Raw genomic sequence first — 14,997 nt, 5'->3', positions numbered from 1 at the left:
GCATGTCAGTCTGTAATCTACAAACCAATTATGTTAGAGTTTTGCTGGCTGAAGAGATTAAAAGTAATTTATAAAAAACATATGACACTTGGACAAGATATCAGATTCCCTTAAGCTATAAACTGAGAACACAGAAATTGCATTCCGTGGTTCACAAAGAAGACAGCTAAACTACAGCTTTCCATTTTGGGCCAGAAAGAAGATATCTCCTATCTTCCTTGGGCTTTAGGACCAGCTTTTCTATTCCCCAGACTTCGGATAAAGGTGGAGATATTTCTCTCCATAGGCAGCTTCTTCTAGGACGCAGCAAGAACATCTTTTTCTTGACCCGGCATGTGTGCATCCAGTACATTTCTTGAAGTCTATGTGCACCCAGTACATTTCCTGATCACAGTCTGTGGAAGTCTTTGGCACCTCGGCCTTTGCACAGCTGGTGCACGACAGGGACTCATTCTGCGGACAGCTAGCACATGACCCAAGCTAGCCTGTTTACGGCCAGTGCAGGGCCCGCTCCGTAGCAGCCCTCGTATGCTGCAGTGATGAGAAGCAGGCTGAGCGTGCCCTTGAGTCACGTGGGCCAGGCAGAGTGAAGCTGAGCTGACAGAGCACACACACCGCCGGCGGGGCAGACAGGCTGTGCGAGCAGCGGAGCAGAGGCGGCCGGGGAGCTGTCCGCTTCAGCACCGGCAGCGGCTCTGCTCCCACTGACGCCCTTTGACGAGAGCACACAGGAGGCTGCAGCAAAGCCTCCTGCAAGGCAAGAATACAGACAGGGATGCAGAGACGTCAGTAGTTACCTGCGCGCTGGACGGAGCGCAGCGATCAGTCTAGTCTGGACACCGCTTTTCATTGCAGCACCTAATTGCCCCGATGCCAAATAGCGGAACCTGCCAGTTCCTTCTGCGGAACACTGGCACCTGGCTGCCACCCTTCGAGTCACTGCCACCTGCAGTACGGGGTAGTAACATCTGGCATCAGCCTGGTGTCTCTATGGAATATTGGTACTTGCCTCCTGCTTAATACTTATGCCCTCCAAGTTTGTGAATGACTTTCGTTGTTTTCTGGATCCCGGTTCGACGCTTAGTTGGTCACGGTCGCGTGCCTGGAATCGCTGCACACTCCTGCATTTCTTAAGCAGCCAGGTCTCTGTGTCACCTCGTAGTCCTGCAGATGGGGTGATGCCCCCTTAGTGGCTCTGGGTACCGGCAGGATGCGGGCTCCGTGCTCCCGGCTGCTAGCGCTCCCGCTCCTCTGCTGCTGGCTTTGGGCGACTCCCGGCTCCCGAGGGCAGGTCTACAACCTTAGCCTGGCCGTGGACGAGGAGCTGCCGGCGGACACCCTGGTGGGAGACCTGCGGGCCGGACTCCCAGACCCTGCTGCGGGCGGCGGCGGCTTCTTCCTGTCGGTGGAGGCTGCAGGCGGCGGGGAGGACCAGGACTCGCCGGTACTCTCCGACTTCCATGTGGACCCAGAGTCGGGAATCATCCGCACGGCGCGGCCGCTGGATCGGGAGCGGCGGGAATACTACAGCTTCTGTGCGGCCACTCTCCAGGGAGAGCTGCTGCAGGTGGAGATCAGGGTGCGGGACATCAACGACCACGCGCCCTCCTGGGGAGGGCCCGGGGGAAGGGAGCAGGGGGAACCGGTGCCAGGGCAGGTCCAGTCAGAGAGGCAGGGTCACGGACAGAGGCATCCGGGGGAGCAGGGGGCCGAGGAGGGGTACAGAGACAGGCCACCTGCGGCTGGGAAGAAGAGAGAACCTGGAGTGGGAAACTTCGGAAATATACACGGGAACAGGGAGGCACATGGGTCCTGGGTGCCAGAACAACTCATGGGTGCTGGAGAAGTGAGAGGATCGGGACACATGAGGGACCCTGGGCAGGGAAGGGACCCCAGGGAGTTAGAGGTCTCCACGGAGGCCATACACCTCGGGCAGGTGGCCGACCCCCGCGAGGCGAGGGAGCCTGTTCAGACGAGTGTCCCTGGGGACTCGAAAGGGCGTGGTGATAATGATGGGGGTCGTGGAACTGTGATGGGGTCTGAGGAAATGTGGGGCGAGGGGGCTGAGAAGGGCACCGTGCTACGGCTGGAGGTCTCCGAGCTGACCCCACCAGGCACCTCCTTTCTCCTCCCCGGGGCGAGGGACTCTGACGCTGGGCCCCTGGGGCTGCAGGGCTACTCCCTGCTTCGAGACCCCGGGAGAGCCTTCCGCCTGCACTACGGCGGGAGCCCCAAAGGACAGGCGGGTGCTCTGCTTTTGCCAGGGCCACTTGAGCTGGTGTTGACGCGGCCCTTGGACCGCGAGAACGAGGAAGGCATGCGGCTCCTCATCGAGGCATTTGATGGTGGCTGGCCGCGCCGGAGTGGGTGGCTCTGGGTAGAGGTGGTGGTCCTGGATGCCAATGACAACCCACCCACATTCAGTGAAAGAGAGTACCAGGCATTTATGCCCGAAAACGCCCTGCCAGGTAGCCCTGTCTGCAGCGTGCACGCATCCGATCCCGACCAAGGCAGCAACGGCCTGGTGCAGTACCACCTGTTAGAGCCAGTCGGGCAGTCCCCGGGCGGGCCCTTCTTCCAGGTGGAGCCCCGCAGCGGGCTGGTGCGGGTGGTGCGCCCGTTAGACCGGGAAACCCGTGCAGTCCACCAGCTGCTGGTGCTGGCCCAGGACGGTGGCACCGAGCCTGAGCAGAGCAGCGCCCGCCTCACCATCCGCGTTCTGGACATCAATGACAACAGCCCCCACCTGTCGGTGTCCTTCCTGCTGCCCGGGGGCCCCGCTGTATCCGAGGGGACCCCGCTCGGGGAGTACGTAGCGCGCGTGTCCGCCTCAGACCCGGATACCGAGGCCGGGGCCGAGGAGGAGGCGCAGCAGGTGTGGGTATCCCTGCAGGGTGGCGATGGGGCCTTCTCACTGCTGCCCGCTGGTGCTCCTGGCACGGGGCTCTATTTCCTGTGTGTGGCAGGAGCCCTGGACCGAGAGGTGCAGGAGCAGCACCACCTGCGGCTACTCGCCTGGGACTCCGGGCAGCCGCCGCTTCGGACGGAGGAGGACCTCGTGCTGCGTGTGACTGATATCAATGACCACACACCCACATTCCTGCAGCCCGAGTACCAGCTGTCTGTGTCTGAAGCCACCGTGCCAGGCACTGTCCTGCTCATCCTTAGTGCCCAAGACCTCGACGCAGAGGGGCCCAACTGCCAGGTGCGTTATTGGCTGCTACAAGGGGCTCCCAGGGGGTCACAGGAGGCAGGCTACACTGGGGCACTGAGTGCAGGGGACTCTGTGGCACTGAGTGCAGGGGACTCTGGGGCACTGAGTGCAGGGGACTCTGGGATTCCAAGTGTAGGACGCCATGGTTTACCAGATACAGGCTCTTCTCCAGTACCAAACACAGGTGGGTCTGGGGTACCCCTTAAGGAGGGCTCCACACCATCCGGGCAGGAAGACGCACACATCGCACATTCAGGGGATGCAAAGGCCCATGATAGCTGGAAGTTTCTGATACCTACTGTAAGGGATCAAGCAGGCCCCAGGGTAGGCAATAGTGATGAATCTAAGATGAGGGACCTCAAGGAACCCATTGCAGAAGACAAGGAGCAATTCACTGTTGGGAACTCTGATGTATTTGGGGTTAGAGACCATGGGGCAGCAAGCATCGGACGCACTGGTGTATCCGGAATGGGGAACCCCCAGATACAGAGTATAAGAGCATCTGGAGTATTGAAGATGGTAGGCTCGGGCAGAGACTCTGAAGCCCCCACAGTGGGGGGATCTGAGGCGACAGACTCCACAGAGCGGCACAGTGAGAACCCTAGCGCAGAAGACTGGTCTTGGTTCCACCTGGACCCGGACACTGGGGAGTTGAGCTTGGCCCGTGCCTTGGACCGCGAACAAAAGGAGAAGCTAGAGTTTTGGGCACAGGCGATCGACATGGGGAGGCCTGCCCTATCCAGTATCTGCAACATCACCCTCCAGGTGGAGGACGTCAATGACAATGAGCCCATCTTCGAGCAGCCATTATACAACATCTCCCTTACTGAGCATGCACCGCTGGGGCTCTGCTTCCTGCAGGTAAGCACAACACCCCTACTGTGGTCTTGGTGTACTTACTGAGTCCCAGACAAGATTCCAATCAGCTGTATATGAAATATTAATTTGTAGAGAATCAATAATGAAATGATGTGACAGTGCTACACATATATAAAACAATCAAATGAAGTGAAGGCGCAGTGTTCAGTGTGCCGCACATGGCAAGCAGAATCGTGGTTACATTACCAAAAACAAAGACAACAATACAAGTCCATTTCTGACTGTTAATCTGACAGCTAGGGTCAGGACCAAGGTTATGTCCAGAGAGCTCTATCCTAAATTGTTTTACAAATCATGGTCCCCTTAAAAATGTAAACTGAAAGATAATAGACAATGCAATTAATAGCAGGGCCACTGGAAATATGCGATTCTGCGGCCGCAGCAAATTTAGCATAATTATGGGTTTGCCGCATTTGCCACACAATCCTTCATAAACTGCATAATCTTCAGATTTTAACAAAAAATGTTTCTAGCTCAAACAGATCACAAGTTACAAAAAATATGTCCACTCAGGTTCCTACGAACCAGAAGGCTTTCCAAAGGTTGCCTGGTCATCTTTCATTTGCTTATTGCTGTAGTTGGGTGTTAAATTGGTACTAGTAAAAGTGAACTCTTTTCTCAGATACTGTTACCAGGTGTAAATGTGACACAATAATGAAGTAATACAATCACAAAATGTACTGCATTATGCAGCAAGCATAATTTGCCTTTTCTTCAGGAGAGACCTGTGCAAGTAAGAGTGTTTGGGCTGTGGGGTGGAGTGGGGGGTGGGGTACTGGACAGGTGACGACAAGGGAACATTAAATAAAGATCTAATTTTTCCCTCGCCGTCATCTGTCGAGCCCCCCCAGCCACACGCTCCTGCTTTTCTTGTTGCATATTTGAGTCAACTCTGCCGCATAACTTGGTCCTCTTCTGCCACATAATTCCATTGGCCCTGATTCATGCTTCTCAAAGACGGTAGCTGAAGCAAAGACCTTTGTAGGCCAGAAAGAGGCTTTTTTTTAGACTTTTGATCAACTTTTCTATCCACTCACACTAAGGTAAGGCTGGAGATATTTCTTTCCACAGGCATATGGGGATTCATCCAGCAAGCAACGGTAACATCTTTTTTTACTTCTCTTCTAGCCAACTCTCTCCCCGAGCATAACCATATAACAGTCTCTAAAAGATTAACTCAGCTGTGGCATGTTTCAGCCCTTAAGTCGCCCACTGCTCACGTTTTGCCACATTTTTTCCACATAAGTTTTACCACAGTATAACACAGTATCTGTTTCAGAAAGGTGCTTTACTGTGAAAAGTGTCCCAGAACACTTTGTATTGCAGTGTATCAAAATGGCAGCCCCATGCCTCACCTAACCACTTTTGCAACTCTCCCCAAGATCTAAGCAAGGCCGGCCAGCTCCTGTCTCTGATTGATCCAAGAGAATCCCCCGTCCAGAGTCCACGGCTTCATTCTGGGAAGGGCTCTCCTGTGGGTGCGAGACCTCCCCTCAGAAAGACAGCATGTCCTGGGGAGGAATGGCCTGCTTGTGGGGTGAAAGCAGAAAGCAAGCTTTTCAAAATCGTCTATTTGCCACAGTGCTTCAGGAAATATGGGATGCAGCGTGGGGCAATTTGATATGAACCTCATGTGGCTTCTGCCAGCAAAAGAGATCAGGACTTTTGCTAACACTAAATACAATCCGAGGGGCATATCATCAAGGACCGGCGATAATTATCGCTAAGCGCACTTAGCGCTATGATCATTATCGCCGGGTAACGTGGAATTTTATAGCTGAGATAGCGTGCTATTAGCAAAGCTTATCTCAAAAGCGCTAAAATTCCAAGCGCTAACTGCCAAATGTGAGATTATCGCTGGAAATCCAGCGATAATCTCACAAAGTTTGGCGATAGCTTGCTGATAGGGCAAGGCATACTTAGCCATGATATCCACCTTACATAGGATATCATGGCTAAGTCAGTCTTGAAGCAGGCGTAAGGAAAGTAGTGATAACAGAGGTTATCACTAATTTGCTTGTCGCGCTGCAGGTTAGTGTGCCCATTGATAATTGGAGAAATGTCGCTTTGCGACATTTCTCCAGTTATGTCAGGGCAGGAACGCCCACTTTGCATCTCATTAGAGATGCAAAGATGGGCGTTGGGAGAAAAGGTGATAATGCAAGATTCACGCGATAGCGTGACCTTGCTGATTAGGCGTTACAATTATCGCTGCTTTTCGGCCGAAAACGGCCGCAAAAGTGGCGATAAATTTGCCCCCAAGCAAGGTATTTTACAACTTCTAAAAATTGTAGAAGAAGTGCCTATATTGATTATGCTATACTTTTTTACCTACATGCTGCAGTGTTGGAGGTTGCAGTATTTTCCTAACAAAAATCAGAATCACACAATTTCACCAAAGTGTCTCCCTTTGAATCACAGGCTGCTGCACTTTACGCACACCATTGGTGCTTGCAAGCCCTTGATATCTGTTGAAATGTAAGTGCTGAAAATATCTAATTCGGCGTACAGTTTACGTTGGAACGGTATGCAGCTATGTAAAATGTATATGCACATGTAAGACTAAATTCCCAAAATGTAAAACCCGCCAATTTAATTACAGAAACCCCTTTCGTTTTCTTTTAAAATACAGACCAACAACCAGTTGTACCATGAGCTGCTTAAGCACATTACATTTTTTTCGAATTGTAAGGGTAGAATACACGTTCTGCAGATCCATTGTGCAACAAGCTTTACATCCCAGATTTCACGCGTGGGTAGCTGCACCAAACCTGTGAGTTATTCAAGGGCCAAATATAATTTAAAACAACAACAAAAACAACCACATTTCAGCTTTAAGGCTGCTCCAGAGAGCAACATATCAGATGACTAGGGAATATTCGAGTGAACCACAGCAAAAACCTCAATTTCTTGCAGCGCTGTCAAACTTGCATTCCCACCTGTTACCTGAATTAACGAATGTGTTCCCATCCCCAGTTGCATCTTCGACCCATTGCCAGAATCTTCGAGATTGCGAGAAAAATGTAATTTAATTAATTTAGTGAGGCCAAACCACATGCCGTAGCCCTCACTTTATTTGACGAGTTACAGTCTCCACAAGTGACATACTGTCAAGAGGCAATGCCACATGCTGTTAATAAATTCTCCAATACCACTATGGTACGTTCGCCATTCAATATTAAATTCACTCAGGAAAACCTAGGATTTGTAGGGACACGTTATGCATTAATTGAGTAATATTTACAACAGAATGGAGAAGCGTGGCCACCCTTCTCCGTTCTGAAAACGCAGGGATTCAGTGTATTCACAAGAATGCGGCGCACCCCTGCATTTCCCCTAGCGCTGGTGCTGAGTTCAGCTGCCTGGTGCCAAAGCAGACACCCTTGCATCATAGTGCAAGGGTGTTTGCGTTGGGAGAAATGATTGTTTATATGCAGGAAGGTCTCCCTTCCTGGACATAAACAATAATTCATGGTGTTTTGAAACTTCTATGTGTGCTGCTTAATGCACCACACATAGAAATTGCAAAACGTAATTTTTTTGGGATTGTTTATGTGCAGGAATGGAGACCTTCCTGCACATGAACAATCAATGGCCTTTTGCTGTTTCTATGTGTGCTGCACAAGGCAGCACACATGTAAACAGCATAAACGAGGAGATATAAAGCATTTCTCCTTATTTCGCCAGAGTAAGACCGGGTTTTCCCTGGTCTTAATTTTGGCTCTTCTTCATATTTACGCTGCCCTTGTAAATAGGAAGCTGCATCAAAATCAATGGGTGTTGCGGTGGAACGCCTACCACCACACTCATTGCCCTCCTCTTTCATGCTAATTATAGTGTGAAAGGGTGCCTTATTTACAAGGCAGGTTAAGCCATGTTAAGTGGCTTAACGCTGCTTTGTAAAAAAAGGCGAAGCACCTATCGCCACCACAAACGCACTGAAAGTGATGTTGTTGAAAGTGATGTTGTGGTGGCAATAGGGGCTTGTAAATATGCCCCTTTATTTCCATCTGTTTTTGAATATCCACGGTAACTCTGCCGCAGTACAATACTTCAACCAATGCCCCCACACTTTATGATGTCATCATTTTGATTTATTATTGGTTCTGATACCTGGGAAGGCACTAGCAATTCTTCTTGAACACTGGAGCTAAGGTGAAGCCATGCTGTGAGTCTGGGATAGTTGATGTGACACATTTAGACCAATAAAAGAGAAAGTAAGGAAGACCAGAACGTAGAATACATTTAAACATGTGAAACTGGATCCCCTGTTTGGCCAGAAGATGAAGGCGGCTGGGTATCCTTCAAATGGGCTACTACCCTAGTATCATATAATGATACGGTCAAACCGTCTTGCTCAGGGAGTTTGTTTGACATGGTCTGTTCTGATGTATATTATTCAAATGTTTTGCACTCAGCATCAGACTGGAGTACAGTAGGACCCAGTAACTTTTTGACTGTCTAAGCCAATAACGAGATACCAAAAATGTTTGGGGTCATTAGATTTGCATATTTGCAAAATGTCAATCTACTTTCCCATATGACAGTCTGTCTCAGCCTGCAATGTAGAATTTGTATGCTCATTTTTAGGCGAGCAACCATGAGAGCTGGGAGATTGTTTACAGAGGAAGACTTAACAGATTATACAATTTGCAGTTTAGCTCTAGTTTTTGCCCCTCAGTGAAGGTGCAAACCGATCTTTTGGTATTGCACATACACCAACATTGTAATATACCCCAAATTGTTCATGTCGAATTTTTTCTTCATAAATTCATATCTCCTGATTTCTTTATCCAATTTTAGTAAGTATGGTTTTGTTTTACTTATTAAATGTTCCCATCTTTTACTACATGGGGATTTAGAGATTGCTTTCTTTCTTTAATGTTGCTTTGAAGCTACTTAAATAATTTTTTCACATTTATCCGAGCACAAAGTTGTCAATATGTTTGCCATACCTGCCAGGGGTTAAGCCCTGATTTTCTAATTTAAACCATATTCACCTAACAAGTCACTGAATAACTAATCTTGTAGGGTACAAATGCTTTTTCGAATTATTATTGTAACTCTTATTGTGGTTGTAATTCTTATTCTTGGCATTGGAGAGGCACCATTTCAATGTTAGTGAAGACAAAAGTATCAGGAATTTTAATAGCTGAAGGGCCACATCTTCTGTTTATTCCAGAAATTTATGATGGTAGAAGCTGTATGATTTTCCAACAAGATATTTATCTACATTTCGGTGGCACTACACTAACTGCTCCACCTTCCCATTTTTGAATTTGAATTCAGGATTTGTTACCACCATGGTGGAGGATGAACAAAGGTTGAGGTGCATTTGGAACTATTTTTGTCCTGGAGCCAGGCAGATTCTGCAACTGGTCAGACACATGTTTGATTTCTTCATCCTTAGGGGCATTTGGGCAGCTGTATTTTGAATGTATCGCAGCCCACTGAAATTTAATGCTGACATACCAAGAAAGATGGATTTGCCATGCTCAGTAGTCTCAAGTGATACAGCCATTTATCACTTGGCTCTTCTGAGTGAAGTTTAGGGAAGGAAAGGTCCCATACAAAGGGGCTTATTAGGATACCGGCGAATCTGCCACCGGCAGCCTGCCAGTGGCAGATTCACGGCCATTGTGCAGAGATTCTTTGCCCGCCAGATAAGGATGGCGGGCGGATTGCTGGAGGACGGGAAGTCCGTCCACCACGGGTCCGACACAGGCAACCATTATGATTGTCTGTCGGACCCACCCTGCATCTACAAAATGGTGGCGGTGCCTAGCAGACACCGTCTGCCAGATTAGGATGCTGCATCCCCGCCAGCCTGTGTATGGCGGTTCAACTGCCATTCACAGGTTGGCGGGGATGTACTTTGGGGGCCTTAGCGGGCCCCTCTTCAGCAGGGGCACTAAAGTTTTGCACTTGGGGGGCACCTATGGTGCCCCCAACATTTCCCTGCACCATGTGGCAGGCACTGCGTGGTGCCTGCCATGCAGTGCAGGGAAATGCAAAACTTGCATTGTTACCATTGTGGCGGGTGCTGCAGCCAGCACCACCCACTGCAATGATAAAAATTCACAATGCGACCGCCACAGTGGCGGCCACATTGTGATTGCATTTGCGGGACCACCGCCGTATAGGCGGTCAGTCCCAATCCCCGTGACGATGGCGGACAGACTTAAGTCCGTCCGCCATCGTAATGACCCCCAAAAGTCTTAGGAAGAAAGAGCTGGGCACTGTATTCTTGGACACAGGTCAAGTAAACATCATGACGTCATGATTTTGTCTTTCATGGAGTGGGTTGGAGGCTGGTACCATGGAGTTATGCCAAAGTTTTGAATCCAATATGAAATTGAAAAAATGTAGGTTAAATATTATGTGTGTTACTTTGCGGTCAACACTTATAAGATCAAAATCATTTTCTTGACTTGTAAAAACATTGAGAAAGGTAATCAGCTAATGCCTTTGATGCTTTTATCTCATTCTTAGTGAGGGCCGGGTTTTTAACTGTTGTAAAGATTTCAATATTTCTCTAGTAGTGTTACTTTGGCATCTAATATATATAATTAGGTTATAACCAGTACCAATTAGTCCATTGCAGTCTCTAATAAAGAATGAAGTTGAGTGCATGGGGAAGCAAAAATAATCTATGGTACAATTGTTTGATAAACAGTGGGTCCATCCAAATTAATGTAATTTAAAGCAGCTGGGATACTATCCCCAAAAATAAATCCCACACCCACGTTATTCAGACTTATATTCAACTTAAACTTATCAAACGTTTTACTAAACATTTGATTGAATGTACTGATAATACGCTGCTATTGACAAATATTTAATACCAAGAAGTCTACTGTTTAATTCTACCTAATGAATTGTTACAGCCAATGATTAATTTGCTTTTGATTTATATTCCAGATGATCTGGCTGTTGTTTTTGTGTTTTATAGTACATTTTTAGAACAAGTTCTTTCTGGTTGGCTGAGGCGGTGCCCGAGCCAGGCAGAATCTACCACTCCTGTCAGGGTTAGGTGATTACACTCAGAGGTATATTCACAAGAACGTGTGATAACTACCGCAAGAGTAGCGTAACGCAACTTTCAATATCGCGGCCCATCGCGGGAAAATAACCCTGTGACAACGTGGGATTCACAACAAGGCGGTACCATGCGATAGTCAGCAGATAACGCGCAATCTGTCCACGTGAAAATCAACGCCACGCCACATAAATGCGATAAACAAACGCAAAAAAACATGCGATGAGGCCAACCGCTGTACAAAAAGTAGCGAAAACCAGCACAAAGGCCTACAAATCCCACGCGTCTGAAGGATGAATGCAATATAAAAACCACAGAAAAAGTACACCAAAAACAATCCAAAGTGTGTTGCAACATGGATGCACACTGACACAGCGCAGGGGCCAATTCGAACCCCCCAACCCCCACAGACCACCAGCAAGGAACAACGGGGTCGGGGAAGGCCAAAGAGATGAGGGAGAGGCAGACAGGGTGCAGACCGCAGGAAAACAAGACCAGCGTCACAGAGGCGACAGAACACTTCCAGCAACTGACCCACTAGCAGACCACCTGGAATGCAGTCGGCTTGCTGAGGAGGCCAATCCAGGAGGCCAATAGGCGCCGGCATGACGCGACTACCTAAACCAGGCACAAACCCGCTGCCAACAGGAAGGCAGTAACGCGACAGGAGGTGGCAGTCCAGCGCCAACGGAGGAGCTGAAGGAAACCCAGGCCACAGTCATCAGTGTGGAGATGCTGCAAGGAGTAGGGAGTACGCACACAGCTCGAGAGGACCTGACACAACATCAACAGGGAGTGGGTGGACGGGGGGAGTGGGCACAATGGCATACATGCACAATGAGGTGTAGCACACTGCTCACCCACAATCACCCAGGTCCATGGGCCTGATCCTCTTGGCACACTGCAGCACACACACATAGCATGAACAGCACACCCACATTGATGACAAAGAGGAACAAGGCGCATAGCCGACACTGCAGAACAGAGGACACAACTGGCTCCGCACATGCACAGAAACATGCCTACTACATCTGACGGACCCGGAAACTGTGAAATGGAAATGTACGCGTACGACATCACATCCGTCATGTAGACTAAATGTACACCGTCCTGCAGAAGAATCCAGCACCCCCAAACAGTCACAATGTACATTGCCATACAGTCTGCATGCAAACCTGCACAATGCGCCAATATACATGTCAACGCAAAGTCAATACGCACCTCCCCTTCACATCGCAGAGGGGAACACAACACCTTCAGCAGAGCTCAGAATACAACACATCAGTGATGCCGGAGAGGACCACCACACCGTCGACACCAACGTCCTACAACAGCACATGTATATCCCACGCAACCCCCAACAGGACCTGACTGCCAAGCGACTCAGAGGAGAACACCGAGCCTGCAACAGACCACACAGCAGGAAGCACCCGCAAGCACAGCTGGCCCACAACACTTCACCCACCCACACATCACACCCCAATGCCATGTTCCTGCATGCCAGAAAGGAGGTGGCCCAACAGGTGTGGGTGGGGGCCGAACCCATGGATTGCAAACCAGGACACATACGTAGGTGTCCATCACCCTTCAGGGGCCACCGACATCCCACTAAGGAGACCCACACTGCCATAGAGACACATGCAGTTGCACAGTCACAGTACAGAACCAATGGCAGGGGCGCTTAAATATCAGCCACACACCCATGTTGGCTCTGCGTACGATGGCCCTGGCCACTCCGCTTTCAAACTGAGGGGTGATGACAAAGCTACATGTCCATGTGCGCCCGGCCCCTTTATTGGCAGGGCCACATGTACAGTGTAGCCTGTGCTGGATGTGTGTGGGGTGAGTGTAAGCCAGCACGCATGGAATGTCTGGTGCTGGCTACCACTTGAACATTAGACACCAGTGCAACGTAAACAGAAAACACATGCATAAAAGAGTCAACTGCTGAGCAACATGGAGGGAGCCGGAGAAAGTCCAGAGGACAGCCAACATGTAAACAGAAGCGTCCGTGAGTTGCAGTGCACTGGGGATGGGACACCAGAGATGAGCGCGCCCATGTGAAGAAAAACTCTCGGATTGTGTCCCTCCGACAGATACCTGATGCAGATGCAGTGGGGTGTGTCATACCTGCATCATCTTCCCCATCAACGTCTCAGGGCCCCCACACTGTTTGAGGTGACATAGCTGGGCAACCACTCCACAGCTCAAAGCTCAATCACTAACAGACAATGGCTTGCGATGCACTGATTTACTGGCACCTGGCGTGATGAGCAGGGTATCAGGCTGATGATGGCATCCACGACAGGTCTGAGCAACTCCGCAAGTCAGGACCGCCGTTTCAACTCTGGCAGGTAGCTGTTGGTGGTGGTCCTTGCGGTGATGGCATGTGCCTCCTGCAGAGATGCCACGTCCAGGCCGGTCAGGACTCAATTTGGTGTGTGAACCCTGGTGGGACGCTGCTGGGCCCGGAGGCTGCTTACAGCGCAGGGCCACAGAGAAATGGCGTTGATGACCCCAAGGCCAACGCTTCAGGGGCCATCCAATATCTCATAAGAAGGGGTCCCGGACTAGACCAGCACAAAGTTAGTGGCCCCGGATGCACTGCGGCTGGCACAGGCACCTAGCCATGGGACGGTGACTTGCGATGCAGTCAGATGGGCTATGCGACCTGAGCGGGTCACCATCAATGTCCGAGATGTCTGTTGCGGAGGGTTTCGGGGGACAGTGGAAGGTGTCCTCCAGGGCATGACGCCGAAAGGTTTGATTTTATCAGAAAACAGCAAACGGAGGAATGGAATGTGACAGCCTCATTGCCACCACCAATTCGGTATCAGCTACATGAGGATGAAAACTGCCCCCTAGTCCATAGACTCAGATGCCACCAAAGGTCGACCAGAATGTGTCCATGATTGTCAGGGAACAGACTTAGTGGCACAGGTGCTGAGAGGGGATGCAGTCTGCGATGATGCCAGTACACTGATATGAACTCCACCATTGCTAAATCAAGACTCTGTGACCTACTAGACCACAGTGTGGACCGGAGGCAGGGGTCAGCACGGGCCATTCACCGAGTGTCGCCGGCATAGGTTGGATGGCCCCACCGGCCGGCGTAGGTCAGGTTCAGGGGTGCCACGTGTCGCCGGCTGGCGTTGAACAGGGTTAGTGGCACCACGTGTTGCCGGCTGGCATTGAACAGGGTTAGTGGCACCACGTGTCGCTGGCTGGCATTGAACAGGGTTAGTGGCACCATGTGTAGCCAGCTGGCGTTGGATGGCCCCACTGGCCTGCATAGTTCAAGTTCAGTGGTGCCACTTGTCGCAAGATGCCCATATGGAACTATACATGACTGATGGGGGGGGTCTGGTGCTGTGGCCGCTGGCCCTCTGGCTTGGAGCTTGTGCCGGCATATGGTGGGCCCTCCTTGATACACGCCGGTGTCGGAAGGTGATCAGTGTGGCCTGGCTGCGCAGGGGCGGGCCTGACGGGTTTGTGGTCCAGCGTGCCGGGGTCTGGCAGGTGCACAGCATCGCTGGCAACTCCGCTCACGAGGACGGCGTTGGCCTTGTGGTGGGGTGAGAGGCGCAGCCGTGGCAGAGATGTTGTGTTTCCGGAAGAGGACCACGCACGGGGCTATGTGCTTTTTATTCACACCCCTACACTGGCGTGGCGTACGCCGGGCCATCCCACTCCGGTAACGCTTAGGGGGCATAACAGGCAAATTTTTTGCGAGGTCCCCCACTGGCTGGGGTGACATGGTTGCGTCCACAGTCCACTACACTCCATACCCCAGAGGTGTATGTCACCGTGGATATGTGTGTGTTCTGCGTAGTGCGGTCTGTCCAGCACATCTCCGCCACTCTTG

General features: G+C 50.5%; 1 protein-coding gene across 1 annotated transcript in view; it reads left to right on the top strand.

Moving 5' to 3' along the window:
- The first annotated feature begins 736 nt into the window (after window positions 1–736).
- The window catches only part of DCHS2 (dachsous cadherin-related 2), a 1,150,696-nt gene continuing 1,136,435 nt past the window's right edge, over window positions 737–14,997 (top strand). Inside the window, exons 1-3 of the mRNA XM_085641695.1 lie at window positions 737–1,676; window positions 1,767–3,320; window positions 3,387–4,075. Of these exons, the coding sequence (XP_085497821.1) occupies window positions 1,211–1,676; window positions 1,767–3,320; window positions 3,387–4,075 (2,709 nt within the window). The 5' untranslated portion in view covers window positions 737–1,210. The remainder of the gene's footprint in view (window positions 1,677–1,766; window positions 3,321–3,386; window positions 4,076–14,997) is intronic.

This window comes from Triturus cristatus, chromosome 2_2, assembly GCF_964204655.1.
Source record: "Triturus cristatus chromosome 2_2, aTriCri1.1, whole genome shotgun sequence".
Classification (NCBI taxonomy): Eukaryota; Metazoa; Chordata; class Amphibia; order Caudata; family Salamandridae; genus Triturus; species Triturus cristatus.
The sequence above is the reverse complement of the archived record's forward strand: the minus strand, read 5'-3'. Positions and strand labels throughout refer to the sequence as shown.